The 21,563-nt window shown below is 39.3% G+C and overlaps 1 protein-coding gene across 1 annotated transcript in view; it reads right to left on the reverse strand.

The window, feature by feature from the left end:
* LOC115523328 (fibroblast growth factor 12) overlaps window positions 1-9,824 on the reverse strand; it is a 513,840-nt gene extending 504,016 nt beyond the window's left edge. Inside the window, exons 1-2 of the mRNA XM_030329264.2 lie at window positions 9,755-9,824; window positions 9,431-9,572 (exon numbers count right to left, since the gene is read on the reverse strand). Of these exons, the coding sequence (XP_030185124.1) occupies window positions 9,431-9,443 (13 nt within the window). The 5' untranslated portion in view covers window positions 9,444-9,572; window positions 9,755-9,824. The remainder of the gene's footprint in view (window positions 1-9,430; window positions 9,573-9,754) is intronic.
* Window positions 9,825-21,563: the final 11,739 nt, after the last annotated feature.

The following is a 21,563-nucleotide window of genomic DNA, read 5'->3' on the forward strand; positions in this document are numbered from 1 at the left end:
CATACAATATGTTGAGAAAATGTCACTCAGATAGCCAAAGAAATAGGAGACCAAGGCACCAACCATAAATCCTTAAACAGAATTTATGGGGCGCCTGGGTGGCGCAGTCGGTTGAGCGTCCGACTTCAGCCAGGTCACGATCTCGCGGTCCGTGAGTTCGAGCCCCGCGTCGGGCTCTGGGCTGATGGCTGGGAGCCTGGAGCCTGTTTCCGATTCTGTGTCTCCCTCTCTCTCTGCCCCTCCCCCGTTCATGCTCTGTCTCTCTCTGTCCCCAAAATAAATAAAAAACGTTGAAAAAAAAATTTTTTTAAACAGAATTTATCCACTGTGGTACCTACATAAATACCTCACAAATGCTGGTTCTGACAATCCCAGAGATGAAATGAATCTTGCCTCTAATCCACCCTTGTTTCACAGATGAAGAAACAAAGACAGCGCAACTCTAAATTAACAGTTGGGGCAGGAAGCAGGATTCAATCCAAATCTTCAGATTCCCCAGCCAGGGTCTTTGCCACAAGGCTCCCGCAGCCCCCACTCAGTTCCGACATACCTGGGCCTATATGTGGTCATAATCATGCAATCTACAAATGCCAGCCAAGTAGCAATTGACCTCCTCATCTTAGTCCTTTCTCACTTGGAACCAAATAAATTGCTCAACTCAGCAATAGACCTAGCAATGTCAGTCACACAACTCACAGTATTAAAAATCTAGCTCAGACCTATAGTGTGTCTTTAAAAATTAATGTGGTAGTAATGACCAACCCGTTGTATTTTCCGTAGACGTCAAGTCTAAACAGGACCAAGTAAAGGAAGAATACAAAGTAGCTGAAAAAGCAGTTTCTCTGTAATAAGAAAATAGAAAACAATAGGCAAATCAAGTTAAAAAGAAAAAAAAAACAAAGACTTAGGACCCTGAGCTCCAAAGAGGAGATGGAAGAGATTATTCCCCAGTTCCTCCATTGAATACAGGGACTAGAACCTGAAGGGAGGTTTTCTAGCATCTAGCCCAATATTAGTTTTGTTGTGTGTTTTTTAATTAAAGTACTTTATTTGTTTATTTATTTATTTATTTATTGTTTCAAGATTGTTAACATACTATAATATTAGTTTCAGGTGTAAAATACAGTGATTCATCACTTATATACAACACCCAGTGCTCATCACAAGTGCCCTCCTGAATCCCCCTCACCTATTTAACTCATTTTCTCACCTCCCTCCATCAATCCGCAGTTTGTTAAGAGTTTGTTTCATGGTTTTAGTTGTATTCCATCAGAACATGCAGCATGTTTTCTGTGCCTCAGTGGATCACATCAGTTTGCAATCCCTTTAGTGTGCATGCCCCAGTTTGAAAAACTCAGAGAATCCAAACACATACTAGGTAATCAATAAGTACTGCTTATTAAATAAATCAACCAACTGCCTTGTTTTAAAATTGCTTTAGTTGTCTCCCTTGCCTCAGTATTATTGAGGGTTTTGCTCTATTTGCATCATCACTTTGCTTTTTTATGCTGATGCCAATGCAAAGTCCACAGGTAAAAAGTACCTATGTCATCTCCTTTTAGATCATTTGTAGACTTGCAAATGAAGCATGATTTGCATGGCAACCTTTCTCTTGACACGTAGCAAATACTTCTCCTTTAAATCCCAGAAGAGAAAAAGAAGCAAATCAAATTCAATTTTAAATAGTACTAGAAATGTTAAAAATATTTTGAAATGAAAGAAGTGCCTTAGGAGAAAACTGCTCGAATAATTTAATTTTAAACTTTCTAGATGTTAACAATTAGAATGATTATGTCATTTTTTTTTAAAGCCAGAAACATATCTAGGTTTTTGGTTTCCAAAAAGTTGAAAAAGAATGTCCCAATTTGCCCTGTGTTGAGGTTTGCTCCACCTGTTTGAATATTATCAGTATTTAAGGGTTCAAGAAAAACCATTTCACACGGGTGATTACTGTAAGAATGAATGGGGTAGGAAGAGATGGACACATTATTGGCAGATTGGCATTGCTGCTTCCTCCTACCTTCTGGTAAAGGGAATCTGATACATTTAGTTATCTTCTGAATGGCCTGTAAAAGCTTCTGAGTTTAGGGGCGCCTGGGTGGCGCAGTCGGTTAAGCGTCCGACTTCAGCCAGGTCACGATCTCGCGGTCCGTGAGTTCGAGCCCCGCGTCAGGCTCTGGGCTGATGGCTCAGAGCCTGGAGCCTGTTTCCGATTCTGTGTCTCCCTGTCTCTCTGCCCCTCCCCCGTTCATCCTCTGTCTCTCTCTGTCCCAAAAATAAATAAACGTTGAAAAAAAAATTAAAAAAAAAAAAAAAAAAAGCTTCTGAGTTTGTTTTTTTGCAGTCCCGTCCCTTTGGGCTGCTTCTCAGGCTAATGGCAATCCACAATGAGGAGAGCAACAAAAACCCCAACTACAAAATAACAACTTCCTATCCTTCTTTTGCATAGTTTAAAGTCCACTTTTGATTATCTGCACTCTCTGAATCACTGGTGATGGGGTTTGTCTCAGTTAAGAAGCCAGTCTATGATTTGTAAAAAAGGGGAAAAGAACAAGGGTCTGTGGAGGAGCAACAGGTGTCCTTTGGGACTTCTTCCAAGGTACCCTCAATTGTATCACAGGAGCGAAATACCATGGCCTCCTCTGGGGTGGGAATCCCACATTCCCAAAGACAAGGAGACAGAGATTGTTTGAAAAAGTAACTGGAGAGAAGAGCAAACTAAAATTAGAACTATAAACATAGATCCTGGGAAAAAAATCCACCATGTTCTGAGTGCAAGGATGCCAATGCAGAGATGAAGATAATTGGGGGAAACGATGTGTCTTCTTAGCCTCAGACACCCACAGTCTATTGACCTGTCTATTTTCTATCCCAAGCCTATAGTACAGGAATTAGGTCTCTTGTCTATGTGTCACACTCTCTTAACACTTAAGATAATAATAGTCAAGATCCAGGCAGTGGGAGTCCTGTAGTGTTCCTGATGAGTGACTCAGGTACATGTTATATTTTCATATTAATTCCCCCCCATGGCTTATCTATTGGTTCCTAATTGAGAATGCACACCCTAACCATCTGAGGTGCTTCTTAAATATCCCAGTGCTGTGTACCATGCATACCCAATGATTTTGATGTGCACCCCTGATGGAGAATGCTATTAGTCATCAGATTTTACACTGTCTGTATTTTAAACCATTCAAGGTGTAATACTTGACCCAATCTATCCCCATCCCCAAACCCACACGATGTTATTATATAACTGCCTCACAACTAAGTCCTAGCAAAACAGATACAAATTCAGGTGTTCAAGGAGTTACTATAGAAATATAGACTAAGCACAGAAGAAATCCCTTTTAGTAAATTAAAGCCTTTGCAGAAATCAACGGGGAAGATTTGTTGAGTATCCATGCGACACATTGGCTTCTAAAACTACAAAGGTAGCAAAGGACCAATTCCTTCCCTCCAGGATCTCACATTCTAGGGAAAAGACAAACACATCTAATAATAACAAAAGACTAAGTGTGATTCTACAGAACTCTGCATGCTTTACTGGTATGCGTTTAATTTCATAATCATGATATTATAGTGCGGGGTTTGAGGTGGGTACAGTAATTCTTATTTCACAGAGAAACAAAGATGAGTTGCCTAAGTCACTTAGTCTTTCTGAGCCTCTGTTTTTGCTATCTATAAAATGAAGTTAAAATGCCTAATCACAGGGTTTGAAGGGAGATGATATGTCTTAAAAGCCCCTAGAAAGAATACAAAGTGTCTCATGAATGTTATTTGCGGCAGTTAAAACGTGACAAGTCAGAAAATCCAATTTACCACTACTGGTCCATGTAATGGGTACAAGACAGCATACCTAATAGGGTCAGTACTTCAGAAACTTAAAGGCATAGAGACAGAGGTAAGGGGTGGCACTGCTTGCTGCCACCTCTGGGCTCATTCCTGATGCTAACACACCTGACAATAAGCGCCTAAATCAGACAGTAGGTTACTGGCAAGGTAGCTGGTCAGCCAGACCGCTTTTAGAATAGATACTTAGCTTGAGTTCAGATGTTTTCCCCACACAATAATTTTGTTTAGATAAACCAAAAGGGGAACAAAAGGTAGGCACTGCTGCTGTGGAATGTCAAGTGTCCCTATAGAGGCCATTAATCACTGTAAGACTTTATACTCTAGCCTCTGGGCAACCACCAGCACTGAAAAATGAATAAGGAAAAGACATACGATGTTGGAAATAAACAGCTCCTGAGTCTGTTCATGTGTCTCCAGAACAGAAGGAAGCTCCTAGAGGGCAAGTCAATGCACTATTTATATCCCCATACCCTGCATTTAACAATGCTCTTGGAACAATGCAGCAACTAAGTAAACCTTTTGAATTCAATGAAATGAACTCCCTTTACAACGTAAGAATCATGAGACTCAGAAGAGAAAGAAAATGATTTGCCCAAGGTTACTTATTAGAGCTGGGGTAGCAAAAAGGATCTCATGCCCAATGCCTCTTCTATTGTTATGTTTTTTACTGCATTATATTTTACCTATCCCACCACAATGGCCTCAGAGTTTGGGATTTTTTTTTAAAGCATGAAATAGCTTTTCTTAAAATCACTTCCCAGATCTGCTCAAGTAGTTACTACAGATACATTTCCCTTCTCTCCTACAAAGTGAGTCACTCTGGTTTCAGAGAAACAACTGTTCTGTGCCTTAAATATATTGGTTCATGCCCCTGGTTCGACTCTAATGGTTGATGTGAAACCCAGAAGAGAGTTGAATCTTCACTGGGAATACATGTGCAGTTCTCTACAGAGAAAGCAGGTCAGGTCACTGCCTTCTATGTTCTGGAATCAAACTGATGTTTCTGGTACCCAAACATCTTTCACCTCTCTTGATTTACTCTCTACTGAATGCATGAACATGGCATGGTAAACTAAGTCAGGCCATTCAGGCCAACATATGTAACCAGAACTCCGCTATGGTAAACAAAAATGTTTTAGCTGAAGTAGGCAGCTGGGTAGCTGCAGGAGTGTAAGAAGTTCAGATGATGCCTGCAGGAAGGTTAATCTATTAGTGGAGTCAGGAGAAGGAGATCTTTAAGACTGGGGACTGCATCTTAGTTTTCTTTTAGTCTCAGAAGCAGACACATTGAGAATATAGCGGGTATTCAGTAAATACTTGTTTAAATAAAGAACACAAAGATTGCAATGCTGATTGTAGGAAATGCATTATGTGGGAGACAAACAATACTTAGGTCACATAAAGTATGCCAACAAAATACCAATTAGATGGCAGGGAGGTCAGGGAAGATTTTTGTGGAGCAAGGGGCACATCAAATAAATCTCAAAGGAGTTAAACAGGGCCATAGGCCCATGGGAAGAGGTTAAGGCAATATTCACTCTAAGACATACCTTGATTTAAGCAGTCTAATATCACACTACCCTGGGTTAATACCAGGATATTGTCAGAAGCTCAGAATGGACCTACAGAATAAGTGTTCAAAGATAATCGGGGGTTGAAAGTTAAATGGCTTGAGGAAGAGCAGAGAGGGTATTTAAAAGTGAATCCATTTTCTGATCTAACCATAAAACAAGCAATGTCTTTTCCATCTCATTCCCAATCTTTCCAAAAGCAACCAAAGACCTATAACATGACCACATATCCAGGAGCTTCCGCACTGATTAGAGGATATCACATCCTCTATACGGAGGTGGCAGTCTTAGATACAATCAGTTCCCTAAGACCTAGACCTGTGCTTCTCCCACTTTAATGTGCATGCAAATGACCAGCAGATTTTACTGAAATGCATGTTGATTCAGTAAGTCTAGGGTAGGGCCTGGCGTTCTGAATTTCTAACAAGTTCCCAGATGATGCTAATGCTGCTTGTCTATTGGCCACACCTTGAATAGCAAAGACCTAGACCAGTGGTTAATTCTGGCTAGCTATTAGCATCACCAGGGAGCTTTTCAAAAATACCTACACCCAGGTTCCACTCCGGAACCAATTAAATCAGAATGTCTAGAGGTGTGCCCTAAGCATCTTTATGCTTTAAATGCTCCACAGGTGTTTCTAATATGCCAGCCGGAGGTTTAGAACCTAGCTAGACAAAGAAAAGATGTGGTGCAGGCAGAAAAAGGCAAAAAGAAGATGAGAGAGAGGGACAGAGAACCTCTTGCGTCACTCTAAGTCAAGGCTTCTCAAACTTTAATGGGCATGTACATTACCTGGGGATGTTGTTAAAAATCAGATTCTGGTCCAGTAAGCCTAGAATAAAAATCCAGATTCTGTACTTCTAAAAAGCTAGTCTTCAAATCACATTTTGATTATCAAGAATCCAAATTAGTGGTGTCCAAACATTGCTGCACCTGGCATCTTTAAAAAATACCTGTGCCTCTCTTACACCTCAACATTCTGATGTCAGTGGTAGGGATTTGGCCAGGCATGAGGATGTTTAAAAAGCATGCCAGATGAGGGGCGCCTGGGTGGCGCAGTCGGTTAAGCGTCCGACTTCAGCCAGGTCACGATCTCGCGGTCCGTGAGTTCGAGCCCCGCGTCGGGCTCTGGGCTGATGGCTCAGAGCCTGGAGCCTGTTTCTGATTCTGTGTCTCCCTCTCTCTCTGCCCCTCCCCCGTTCATGCTCTGTCTCTCTCTGTCCCCAAAATAAATAAACGTTGAAAAAAAAAATTAAAAAAAAAAAAAAAGCATGCCAGATGATTCTAATGTGTAGCAAAGTTTGTGAACCACCGCAAGACATAAATTCTGTCAAAGCTGGTCAGACTGTGAACCAACCCAAATCTTTGAGGCAATATTAATTATCATGGTGCATAAAAATCACTGAAATTAGATCATGATTGGTTGCTAGGTCAATTGATTTATTTTCCTCTCCTCCTTACCCTGGATGATAGGAAGTGATGCAAAGTAATAAGGAAGCAAAAAATTTTTATCCTATTTGTAACCTGATGTTCTGCTAGAGACTCTGGACAAGTGTTCTAAGAAAGGTTTTCAAATGCTGGAGGTAATGTGAAGGTTGTCAAATGCTGGCAACAAGATTCAAGATTAATTGGGCCATTAGATTTTTTTTTTCTGAAATGAAGAACTCTTGAACCCTCAACTGAATCATTCAGTAACACTCTTTGAATCTATGTTAAAAGAGTTTCCAATAGAAAAGAAAATTATATGTACTTACATTTGAGAATGTCTTCCTAGAATTAGATTTAAATCTGTGGGGGAAGGAAGTTTGTGCATGAGAGCATAAAGTATGAAAGATGCATCAATTAGAATGAGATATGGATATACTTCTCTCAATATACTTTTTTTTCTTCTATAATAAAAATTTCAAGTTAGCTACCATTTTTCCTGTGCCATTTGCCTCAACTTAGAAAGTGAAGCTAATGTGTAAGTAATTAGCCATTCTTAATATGATCACTACCTGGTTAATTCGGTTTTTTAAAGGAAGTCTAAGAACTAAATGCAAAAGGACTTTCACTGTGTCTTGTGCCTGAAGCAATTTGGTACCACTGCAAAACGACCACAATAAAGGCAAAATTCTTCATTGCCTTTGGGTCAGTGCTGTGAATCATGCCTGTATCACTGCGATCTGGATTGGCATACAACTTCTGGCCTGATTCTTCTCAGATACATTTCTGAGATTCTTTCTCCATTCCAAATTCCCAAGATTGGCAGTACTTAATGGCTAGAACGCTATTGTTATCAACCTGAGATATAAATCACCTGGCACTTTGAGTGACATGTAGCATATTTTATGGGCAAAGAAGGGAAGTAAAAAACAATCACTAAGAGATACATCCTCTGTATATGGTGGATCAAAGATTAGTATATAAATTGGAAGCAAAAGTGTTACTCAGAACCCTTGCCAAATAAAGTTTAATAACCAAATAGCAGGTGTCTTCTAAGTAAAAAAAAAAAAAAAAAAAAAAAACTGCTTTAGAGTAAAATGATACTCTCTGTTGTTAACTTATGTTCCAGAAATAATCAACTAGAATATTACAGATCTCTATGAGTTAAAACTGGCTTCTCATTTAAAAACGGATTACACAAGAGTTAATAAATATATGCCTCATCTATATAAGAGACATGGACTCTCTCATGTAGGTACATCATTATTGAACATAGAAATGCCCATCAGCAAATCCTAAAGATAATCTGTCTAATTTGAAAATTGCCAACTAGTGTAAATCCATGTTAATTCAGTTCTTTTCATACTGTAAATGCTCTCCTAGGTTCAAATACTGAACTCTTCTAATTAAATACTTAAAATACTTTACTGAACATATACCTGCTATTGTTCGACACTCTGTTTTTACTAGTCAGCTCAGAAATAGGTAACCCCCCACCATTCCCTGATCTGAGCACATTGCCACGATGACTGACATTCCTGGTTTAAAAATAAAACCTTGTTTCAAATATAGCTTCTCGAGTTCTGGGTAATGAATATAGTTTCATAAAAGTTGACATCATTTCTTCTGATTTCACCAGAATTAAATACATCCAATATTCCTACTGGGTATCTGACCACATCACTCAAGGTTCTTGCAACCTGGTGGGTGTTTGAAGGGGGAGGAGGAGGAGGAGGAGGAGGAAGAGGAGGAGAAAGAGGAGGAGGAGGGGGAGGAGGAGGAGGAGGAAGAAACCTGCATAGATGGAGTTAAACCCGAAGGATAATCAGCCTTACAACTGTAATAGTCATTTTGTTTGTTAAATATGGCATCACAAGTTGATTTTTATAGTTCATTTACCAGTTCGTATGTGTATAGTATGCAGATTTGCTTATGAGGAGAATATTAATATATACATGTCCAGAACTAGTAAATGCATCACGCTTGGGAGCCAAGCAGTACTCTGATACACTGTTCTCCTTAGAGGTCAGTTCTAACGCACACTGTTTCAAATAGACCCAATTTGTCTGCTGATATATATTCAAAATGCAGTAGGATGTGGTCATACACGCCCAGAAATACCATCTTTATGGGGTGGGGGTGAAGAAATCCAAACATTTTTTAATAGCAATGCATTACTGTATATCAGATACAAACATGCCTGCCAGCAATCCTAAAGCAAATGAAATATATTATTTGAGCCCATCCACTCTACAGAAAAGAAACTGCTTTACCAACACATCTCTCCTCCCCCATCATCTAAAGACTTTCCCCCCACCCACCCAAAAAGAAAAAAAAAAAAAAACTCATCACACTTCACTACGCAACTGATGGAGTATTAAACACTGTCTTCCAAGCTGTGGGAGTTAAAAAGAAGTCGCCTTCCTGCCACACTCCCCTGGTGCTGCAACGGACATAGCATCTCCTCCTATCGACCTAGTATGATGCTCGCTCCCCAAGCACTGCAGTCCCCTCGCTGAGGACTGCCCTGGCCACACGCACATCCAGCGGGAAGTCCCCCGATGGGGACAACCACATACCTTTGCTCTCCATTTCGGTCCCTTTCGAGTGCTGGAAGTTCAATGGAAGTTGGCCGGAAGATGTGGGCCCGCTTCAGATTCCCAAATCTGGGAAGCCAATCTGATGATTTCGCCCGTACTTCCTTCCTTCCCCTCAGGCTTCCTGAAAGATGGGATTTCTTAAACCTTGAAGCTGCAATCAGGCACCAAAGGACACTTAGCAGCAGCAGATTGCCTCTACAGGGGATGGGTTGCGACGCGTATCTGGTATTGAAATGCATGCATGGTGCCCGCTCAGATTTTTTTGTTTTCTTTCTTTCTTTTTTTTTTTTTTTTTTTTTTTACCTGGGTCTGGAAGCTGCCAGCAGGAGCTGTCCTCCGAGCGTGGTGCTGCAGGTGTAGTGACAGATCATCCCACTTTGCTCCCTGGATGTACAGCTGATTTGCATGGGCGCTGGCACGCATGCGCAGGGCGTCCCCCTCCCCTTTTCGCCGCCTCCCGCTCCCCCGCCCCCTTCGCCGCTCTCCCCAATACGGTCCTCAGTTATCCTAGCTGAGGAGCTGTAGCATTCGGTCACTGGGAAGCGCTGCTAAAAATAAACGCCGGACCGGATTTTCCTTTGCTAACTAGAAAATGGATCGGATTGGGATTGTGCATCAGTTTCGTACGATTTTCCAGGACGGATTACGGAAGCCTTAGAGGCGGCTAGGGTCTCTGAGCTAGATATGGCTTTATTCAGAAGCAGAAGGGAGAGAAGAGGAGATTCATGAATCCTATTTAGTGGTCACAGTTTGGGGTTCTCTTCCTACTTGCTGCAGTAACTTTCCAGATGTATGCTTCCCCTTCCTCTACCCACTTCCCCTGACTTTATATTTCTCTTTGCATTCTCCTATTTGTTTTTGTTTTGTTTGGGGATGAGATGGGTGTCATCATGGAGGTACTAAAGGTTAATATTCTCCCGCTTCTCTGCTACTCAGACTCGGAGTTTGCTTCCTTCCCTAAGATCTCTTTGGCCTTGACCTCAAAATTGTTCCATCAACAGGCTCCAACACTTCTAAAGTTCTCCCAACAAAGCCACTGAGGACTTTGTGAGGTGTTCTTTTTAGCTTCTTTTCAACAATCTACCAAGCAGCAAAGTCCCCAAAGGTGGGATGTTACCTTATTGATAATAGGCACTTTAACACTGTACCCATAATCATTTTTATAAAAGTGCAGAGGAAGAGTGTTTGTCTTATATGAGGTTCTAGGGAAGGGTTGCAAAGCCACAATCCCTTGAAGCACTACTTTCCTAACAGAATATTTGTTAAAGCCCACACTACAGTTAATCTGTAAAATGTTTAATAGGAAAAAAAGTAGGTACTTATTATCTTTTTTTTTTCCAATAGTCCAAATTCTCCTAAGATAATATACTCTCCTTAAGTATAAGTCTTATTTTCAGGCATAAAAAGGATCCTAGAACACTCTGTTATCTGGAGTGGTTAAAGAGAGAGATGTGCAAATTAATCACACACTTCAGATTACACAAAGATCCCTCCACAGTAGACTTCTAATCCCAATTATCAAACCATTGAAATGCAGTAAAATAGACTCCCAACAAGAAACCTGAGGCAGACTATAATTCAGTCTCCTTCTGGTGATTCAGAAAGCATACTGGGATTTTCCAATGCCTTAGGGCCATGATTACAAATATTAATCATGAGGGTTCCGCCAAACATGGACATTTAGTAGCAGAGGACTCCTGCTGAACTGCTATGGCTCAGCAAAGCCTGCCTCCATTCAGCACTGGGGAATTAAAACACTCCAGTATGGGATTGCAGAGGCCACAACCTAGCATCTACTAATGTTTAGGCTCTCCCATCGCACGCCCAAGCAAATATTTGGAAAAATCACAAATCTTGGGCTTTCTTTAAAATTTGATAGGTTTAGGAAGTAGAATTAAGGGTGAGAGTAGAGTTGGTCCTTAGGAACAATCACCTATTTCATTGGGATAAATAATTTCTGGTCCTAACACTGCACCCATTACATATTCTTTCCCTCTCAAAAGTTTCAGGAAAGAAGACACCATTAGAATGATCTATATACAACCTTAATATTTACCATTTTGCAAATGGAGAGGCAGGAAGAGTACTTGACTTGATAAGAGTCACATAGTTGAGCAGACCCAAGCTCAGAACCCAATGGTCTAGGATGATTTTTTATATAGCCACCTTCTCATTATCTACAGTGAATGGCAATAGGGAGAACCTCTGACTTCGTGAATTTTCATTATTTTTACTCAGTTTTTCAAGCCCAGATGCTTTATTAAGTGGGAAATAAATTTAGTGTAAAGTCAAAAATCAAAATTAAAAATGAAAAATTCAAGACCTTTGTATTATCTGGATCCAAACTACCTTTCAAATCTTCTCCAAACTTAACTTGCAGACAATATTTGCCATTATCATAAGCAAACCTCAAGATTTTCCCTTTCCATACTTTTACTTACATAGTCATCCTTATAATATCTTCACCTCCTTGCACCAATAACACAAATGTATACATATGCAAATCTTATATTTTCCTCAAGATTCAACTACACTTCCATCTCACTCCCATAGTCTTCCTGAATCTTTCAATCTGAAAATGTTCTCGGTTAGAAAAAACAATGTTGCTGTATCTTTCCCTGTCTTAGATCACTTATTACCTTCTATTTTGTATTATAATTATTTATCTGCATATCTCATTCCTCTTCTCCATCCTTACTAAAAAATAGGCTCCTGACTCATTTTGGTAGTGTATGGTGTCTTCAATATAGGAAATGCTGATAAATGTTTGATGAATTAATACTATGTAGTATACATGTTTTTGTATATATGACATTGACTGTGGGCACTATGATAAGAAATAATGATGACAATAATATTGAGCTAGGATTACTAAAAGCTTCTTATATGCCAGACACTATTATAAGAATTCCAAATGTTTTAATTAATTTTATCTTTGTAAGATTCTAGGAGGTTAGTACTATTATTATCTGTATTTTAAAAATGAGCAACCACAGGCACAGCGAGGTTAAAGTATGAATAAAACATGATCTCTGCCCTACAGAAGCATAGAGCTTATTAAAGGTGATAGAAACATAAATGATTTTAAAAGATACTGTAAGGCATAAGGTAGAGATTATCACAGGTGTAATGGGAGCACAGATGAGGTTGGGCAGTTAGCTAGCCCATAGGTTTTATGAATACAAGGCTAGAAGGCTTCACACTGCTCCCCTTTAAAAAAAAAAAGGAAGGAAGGAAGGAAGGAAGGAAGGAAGGAAGGAAGGAAGGAAGGTAGAAAAGAAGGAAGGAAGGAAAGAGTCTAGCCTCTCTCACCAATACATACACAAAGTGGGAAAGGTTTTAACAACAGAAGGACTTCATGAAAGTGTTAAGAAATTATTTGACCTAGTTATAATGAACCTGCTTGATGATTAACTTGGAAGAGGGGAAATACACTAAGTAGCCTGGTAATTTGCTACTTTAAAATGCCAAGAATTGGGTGGACTTAGATCCCTGATATTGGGGTGCTCCATTTCACCATCAAAAAACTGTCCTAGTTTGGACAATAATATGGCCATACGACTTATATTACACAATCGAATGAGAGGAGAACCACCAATATTGACATTCCAGCCTAATTCTGGTTAACCCATGTAATTGATTGGCTATGTAGGCATATTCAGATTCTCTAGCTTTGGTTCTTACTAGAATGTACAGAAACAATATAAATGATTGGGTTAGTTAACAACAATGTATTACCTTACAATTAACAATTTAAAGAGCCTTGCTAAATATGTCAAATCAATTACCAGTTCACATAGATTTTCCCCCCATATATTCACTGTGTTCTTCCAGAGTGCTGGATATAAATTGAATTTGTGACTTTTTTGTGTGTGCCCCGTTATTTTCTTACTATTCATCTTTTGTAACTGATGATCTATTATACAAAATAACACTTGGCCATTTAGAACTCTTTTTGGTTGACAATACTAAAGTCAACTCATCATTATAAATGAGTATTCACTGTAAAATGGTCAAAGTCTCTCCTGAGGATATCAGTTTCAAACTGCCACCAGAATGTAAGCTCCACAAGGTCTAAGGCTATGTCTATTTGTTCAATGTTGTATCTCCAGCATCTAGAACAGCGTGTGGAACTTAGAAGGTTTTATTTAATACCTGATAAGTATATGAATGATTTTGATGAAATAAACCTTTTTTCCATGGCCACAAAGCCATTTTACTTGGCAAATGAAAGGCATCAATCAGCAATCCTGATAACATAAACAGGATCCTAAGTGACCTGATGAGGCAGCAAGATTATCACAAGGCAGTTAACAAATGTGTTCAGTGTTTAGTCTTGGGCAAAGACTATAAATAATCAGGCCTAGGTTCAAGTATCTCGTAGGCAGGTTAATAGGAGGGCTATACTTTCACAAAGGGCTTAGGTGGCTGAAAGAAATTAGTTATACAAGAAAGAAGAATAAAGTACATGACAAAAATTTCAAAGGACAAAAAAATGATGAGTCAACATGTCAAAGCCATGTGAGAATAACCATGCTATAGAGATTAGGCAGCATCCCTCTGAGAGCAAACATATCTTGATTACCTACTATGTGTGAGGTTTTCATTCTTTTTCTTGAGTGAAGGTGAAATAAAAGTCCTTCTAAGAAGAAAACAGCAAGTGATAAAGTTTCAATAGAAATAATTCTGGCTGCAGGTATGTAATGGAGGTAAGAAACAGTCAATGAACGATGAGAAATGGCAGAAGAGAATGCTGGTCATCTGGGTGTATTTTGCCAAGGAATACTTTATCCACATACTTCAACAGTGATTTCTCTGGAGACTATTACGAGTCTATAGAGACCTACAGAATGGTGAGGCAGAGTAATGATGCATGGGTAAGGCATCTGGAAGCCAACTGACAAACATTTTTGACATTTCTTGTTAAAGACTTTGTCCACTTGACAATATTAGAGATTTATACACAAGCTATCAACTGACAATTTCAAGGCCCATCTGTTACACTGGCATAATGCCCACTTAAAATGGGGTGTGCCAATCTCATTAATGTTTAGGTCCCCATTGCACACAGGTTGAAATAATCAGTCCAAACAGAATATTGGGAAACACTGATCAACTGATTGTCTCTTTTCACTCTGGGGATAAGAAATCACATGGCAAATGACATGCAAAATTAACTTCTTAAATCTGGTTTGGATCATTATAAAGACCAACCCAATCCCTGAGTTCAGGTGATAAGAGCAGACCAAACATACAGCAAGCTTTCGTCTAAAAATGCACCATAAAAATGCTGTCTCAAAGGTATGTAATCATTTGTAATAAAGCCATTTCTTTACCCTATACCCTCCCTCAAATTCCAAATACACGAATGCTCAATATTATTTTTGGTAAAAATAGTACATGAATAAGTAGTCCTAAAAAGTCAACCAATATAACCCAAGTCTGTCATTAATTCATTAAATAAATATTTTGAAAACCTACTGTATGCCAGGTTCTACTCTAGGTGTTGGGGTATACCACTAGTCTGTATCGCAGTGTTGACATTGCAGTTTCACAACTGGAAGATATTTCATAAATCTTGTAGCCCCAACATTTATTATACAAAAGTGAAGAGTGAGTTGAGGCCCACAGTGGGAGAAAAAAACTTTCCCAAAGCCAGGTGGCAAGCTACCAACAAAATTAGATGTTAAATCTGCTGGTGCCCCATTTCATTACAGCTTTCTCCACAATGGTATGCACATGTGCGCACATTCTTTGGTTGGAGAACTTGTCCTATGTGTATTAATCTGCAAACTATTATTTCAGAGCTCTATTCATTACCTTGGTAAACACAACCAGAAGTTCTTGGTGAAGGGCTAGAAAATGCTAACCATACTAAATGTGTTGTGAACAATGAACAACCTCCATAATGTGCTCTACATGATGCCTGATAGATGTGGCACAAGTGTATCATTTGTGTGATGACTAATAACAAATATTTCTTTCATTACCAGTGTTCTTACTTGGTGAAAGTCTTTCTGGTTTATGTTTATATTCAAATCCCAATTCACTTAGCAGCTGTGGCTACCCAAGCAAAGTAAAAATGCAGAAATAAAGCAATTAGCTATGATAGTAGTGCCAAAAAACTTGCTATTAAAAAGAGAAAAAAGATTAATGAGTAATTTCAGCCAACTGAAATTAAATAACAGCAAAAGAAAACAATAGCACAATGGATCCCACAGGTGTATTAGCCCAAGGGTATTATTAACAGAAACTTAAAGGTTCATGACCAATGGCTAATAATACTGACACTCTACAATCTACCAAAAAAAAAAAAAAGAAAAGAAAAGATAAATACAATGGATTTTTATATTTTCCATCCTTAAAAACATTTACCAGAATTTTACACACTGTGGGGTTTTTTGTTTTGTTTTGTTTTGTTTTACCTCTTTAATCATTTTATCCCACTGAGATGATTCTACTGAATTAGATATTAAGAAGCAAAGACAAGAGTTGTCATCAGAGGCGGAACCAAACAGCTGCTCTGCACAGAGGGTCTCTTAAATACTGAATTTCCAGGCCATGAGGTTTTAAGACCATGATGCTGCTGATGTTCCTAGGCCCTCTCTCAGTTACTTAAAGTCTGTCTCAGTTTAAAGCATCTATTGCTTTTCATTTGATTTTAAGGGTATGCCTATATATTATGACTGGCAAACCTTTCAATCAGCCTACCCAATCTCTTCCAGATTCATTGAATATGCATTTTTCCCTTCTCTCTTGAGAAATGCAAGGTATACATAATTAATAACTAATAGCCATCATAAGAAGGATATTGAGAAGGGTTGAGACTTAATCCTGGTTTCTTGCTCTGTAAAAGAAAAGGCATGAATGATACAATCTGTGAGGCCCCATCCAACTCCTACACTGGTGGTCTCTATGTGTGGACCATGACATCACCCCCCATCAGAAAGCATGTGAACCTTTGGCCATCTCACAGATGTGGTCACCTTCCTTTTAGCATTGGTGTTGAAGCCCAAAGGGCCTCTAGGGTTCCCCCTGCCCAATTCCTTCAGTTTATATATGGGAAACTGAGCCCCACAGATATGAAAACTCTTAGATCTGAATTTGGAACTGCTTGAATCCAAACTCAGTCCTTTTAACCATTATCTCACTGCCACCTGATATTCATTATGTAGATGAAATATGAAGTACTTGAGTACTAACCAGAGAATAGGTGGAAGAGAAGAAAGAATAATCCACGAGGCCCCATTAATGCCGTTCAACCATTCACTGAGGAGTTACAAATCCCATCAAGATAGTTTCCTTCTACCTGCCCCAGTGCCCCCTTTCTTCTCTCTATCTTTTTACTTGTTTCTTCCTTTATCACCCCCTACAAGTGGATGATGGAGGGCTATAATAAAAAAATGATAAACTCAATTTCATAAAGCTACAGGATTGGATGGAAACTTTGGGCTCACTCTTTCTTAGCTTCGGAAACTTATCCTTCAGAATCCAAGGGAAACATTTCTTGAGGAAAAGTCTTTGAATATTCATAGTATTTTCAGAATTCTTCATTCATCCCTGGCATTTATTTGTATGTTTTTCTATAAAGTAGAGTATTCCTATCACATAGCATACAGCCCAATACATAGTAGGCATAGAATAATTGTATTCTGAACTCATTGATCAATCAATGAGTGAGTGACTAAATGAATGAAGATTCAAATTGTTCCTGGAACTTTCTTTTTTTTTAATGTTTATGTATTTTTGTGAGAGAGAGAGAGAGAGAGAGAGAGAATGAGTGGGGGAGGAGCAGAAAGAGAGGGAGACACAGAATCTGAAGCAGGCTCCAGGCTCTGAGCTGTCAGCACAGAGCCCCACACAGGGCTCAAACTCACGAGCCACGATATCATGACCTGAGCAGAAGTTGGATGCTTAACTGACTGAGCCACCCAGGTGCTCAGGATTTCTCAGTGTCTCTCATCAACCTACTCTATTCTTGTTCTTTTCTCTCTAAATCTTCAGTTTGTAGAAACAAAGGTCTCCACTTCTGTCTTCTTAAACTTGACCTTTCTTCAATCTTTATTTCTTCTCCCTCTGGTCTTGGGATTTCCCATCTCCCCAGCTGCCCACTTTTACCCTACTGCCACACACACACACACACACACACACACACACACACTCACACAAACGCACACAGCCCACTAACAATCTCCCTGCTTGGCTCCATAGACCTACATGAGCTGAACCAGTACACTGACTCAGTCAACGGAAGAAGGAATAACTTGGACAAACTAATTAATGAATGACAAATATTCCGTAGATTTAGATTTTCAATTTCAAGTCCTAAATATAGCTGAATGTTACTATTTGATCCTGTTACCCACTTTCATTAATTTTGTCCCAATTATTTTTCTCCTTTTAGGCAGAGAACTTAAAATACCTCAATTCTTGGTTTTCTCCCTGAATAGAGGGCTTTTCTTTTCTCCTTAAGTGAAATGTTAGCGTCCATGGCTAAATATAGCAATCATCTATCAATAACCCTTCCAGAATACAAAGAACCACTCTACCTTTCTAATAATGGATGTGGTGTTTTCTTGGCTGAACGTAAGTATGTTCAAGATGCACATTTTAAAAGATGATGTATTCTTGCAGGTACATTACTGGGCATCTGTAAAGCCTATTTCCACATTGATGTACATGCCAAATCATTTGCTATTATTACATTCAGCATTATTTGCTCCAGATAATAGTGCCAAAAGACTAATGTCTTGTGAGTACAGAAAGCAGACATTTTTTGGGCAGGACAGATGGAGATGGGAGAATCGCCAACAGAATTGTGCCTTCTCACATTTAAGTTTTGTTTTTTTAATTATTTTCAAGGGTGAAGATCATGCAAGAAGTATCACTCATGCCCTGAACAGAGGATGGTGGGAGTCTGAATGCAATCAAGCTGACAAGACATGGAAAAAGAACAAAACATTGGAATTGTTCATCCATCTGAATGATAAACTGAAAATCAGAATTTAGAAGAGAAATAACAACCGAGAAAAATAAGTTTATACAATTAATTTAAGCATCTTTCTTTGTGGATTGGATATCCACTAAGATTTACATATCACCATTTTATCACTCCAGGAAAATTACTACAATAGGGGAGTGTGACTTATTCTTTTGTGACATCAGAGAATTTATCCAAAGGACAATGTGATACTGTAGAAAGTCATAATTCTTTCTTGAGGCAAATGTTATCCCTAAAACTCAGTATAAGGTACTTGACTGGTTTGTATTTATATTATGAATGCCACACATTGAATTTAACAAACATTTTAATTATTGTTTAACATCATGCTGGGTTATATCTTATTATCCACTATCCACTATCTTATTAAATCCCCATAATAACACCAATAAGGAACCAAGACTCCAGGAAGGCATATTATTTGATCAACACACACACACACACACACACACCACCCACTAACAATCTCCCTGCTTGGCTCCATAGACCTACATGAGTTGAACCAGTATCCCAACTCAGTTAAAGGAAGAAAGAATGATTTGTATAAACTTTCAGAATTTAATGTTTAATTTAAATGTTTGGCCTCTGGGACATGCAGTTGGTGGGTAAGACTACCACTCCTACCTGGTGGATAAAACCCCCATTACCAGTGTTTGAACTAGTGCTACCGGAGTCCAAACAAGGGAATTCATTTCTTTAGCAGTCAGAGAAGGGGCAGAGAATGCTAAAGGATGCAACAGTCCAACAAAGAAGAGAAAGCTATTTCTGGTGGAAGTTTCAACATTGGACTCCAAGCCAAGAGAACATGTAGGGTGGATTTGAGGTGAAGCAACTAGTCTGGTGCTGCTGGAGTGGAAAGAAGATGAGAAGAAAAGCAGTGCTGAATTGAGGGAGGTGCCTTACCGGTTCCAGGATTCCCATTAGAACAGAGCCATTACTGTATCTAAGAGGCCAATTTTAATTTCAGCCCCAATGGTCTTGGCCATTTTGTGTGGTTACTACAGTTTTGGAGCAGGGGAATTGTCTAGATGGAAGGCCTTTCCAGTGTAACATATTTACCTGTGTTAAAACTCTCAGTATGCTCTCCCTTAGACTTGGCATTGACTGTTTTTCATGTTTATTTATCCTATCTCAGCTCATTCACCACGAAGACCAAATCTTCCACATATGCTTGCCCTCAAAACTACCCTTTCCAGTGCAGCTCCTTTGAGGGTCCAACCTTGACCTTCCTAGTTGTTGAGACTGCACAAAAGAAATCTGGGCCACATGCAAATTTAGATTTTCATCTTTGACCTCACCCACTCAGCAGTTTGATCCTGGATTCTTTGTCTCCACTTTGCCACCAGCTTTGCATCTGACTTGCATTTACATCCCCACCTCCCTGATCAGCATGATGCAAGATCCAACTTCTGACCTCCCTGTGGGGCTTTTATCTCTCTTCCTTAACTCCATGAGTTCTAGAACAACCTTCAGAACAGCAGCCCTTACAGCTCCACCTCGCCCAGCACTTCTGCTCCCACAAAAGCCCCACTGGTTCACCTTCCCCATCTGTCCTGTTCTGGAGGTGGGGTCAGGAGAGCACTTGGAACAGAGCCTGAAAAGTGATAGTACAATTTTCTAACTATTTATTCTATAAACTCTGCACTATGTATACATTATTTCTAATCCTTACAATTCTTCCAGGTTGTGAATGATTATTCCTAAGGCTCCTAAGTTTACCAAGTAAATACAGCTAACAAAAATGGTTGAACGTCATATGTGGTTGGAATCAGGAGTCACTGGAAAACTGAATTTCCACCCTACTCTTCCACTGCAATTTCTAATTTTAACTCCCCCCCCCTTTTTTTTCCTGTTAGGATTTTAATATGTTACTGCTACAGTAACCGTGAAAAATTGTTTTAATTTGAATGCTTATAAAATTGTGCTGAGAAATGAAAAATATCCTGAATGTTTATGCTCAGGAGAACTACACTAGGATAAATACTACTAAGCAGTTCAACTCTTATTACTCTCAAGAATATGCTAATATGTGGACTCATTTATTAAAGCATTTTGGTGAACATTTAAATGAGCAGTTGTAAAATTTTATATCATGGAAAGACATCATCACTTCCATACTTCCTCATCTCCTGATTTTGTTAATGGGTCTCAGTTAAGCCAGCAGATTTTTTAAATATTTGTTTACATTTGAAAAATGGTAAGGATTTGAAATGGCTATTTGGTTAAAAGCTAGGCTCTCTGCAATACTAACTTTGCCAATCGTTAAAACATATGAATATGCTTAACTTGTATTTTCAGTTCGGTCAACAAAAGATAGTTACTATTAGCAGTAGTGGTATTCAAAGCTTGGCCTAAAGGCCCTTCATCCTATATCTCCAGCCCCATGTCCCACCTCCCCCCATGCTGATCCCCCTCTCCAAGTACATGATGTGTGTCATGCCTCTGTGAGTTTATCTGTGCTGTTCTCCCCACCTGGGAAGACTTCATGTCCCTTTCTCTTGAATTCACTCAAAATTCAGTATCAATGTCAGCCCCTCCAGGAAGTACCTTGTATCCTCCAGTGTGATTTGAAGCTTCCTCACTCTGGGCTCTCCTAGAATCCTGGATATTCCCTTTTCATTACTCAAACTGCTGGGTGACCTTAGGTCTCCCTCTTTAGACTTTAAGGTTTGGGAAAAAGCACAATGGAATTATATGTACAATATCTAGCACAGTGCACCACACCTAACAGACATCATTAAATACTAGTGGAAGGCAGCAAAGCCAGAGGATTTTCCTGAAGGAAAATTGAGGCCCACAGCAGGTATGTGACTTGCCCAACATCACAAAGCAGAGGCCCTATAGAATCCATTCCTCCTGCATCTCAGGGCCAGGCCCAATCCACTATTCTATACTGTTCTTTCAGTAGTTTGGGAGGCTGAGTATTTTAGAAAGAGTAGGGCTATATATAGACATATATACATACTCATTGAAGGATTTGAAACAGAAACACTTTTTTTTTATTTTTATTGATTTATTTTTGAGAGAGAGAGAGAGAGTGTGTGTGTGTGTACTTGCACAGAAGGGGCAGAGAGAGAGAGAGGGAAAGAGAATCCCAAGCAGGCTCCATGC

The sequence above is a fragment of the Lynx canadensis genome, chromosome C2 (assembly GCF_007474595.2).
Source record: "Lynx canadensis isolate LIC74 chromosome C2, mLynCan4.pri.v2, whole genome shotgun sequence".
Taxonomy (NCBI): Eukaryota; Metazoa; Chordata; class Mammalia; order Carnivora; family Felidae; genus Lynx; species Lynx canadensis.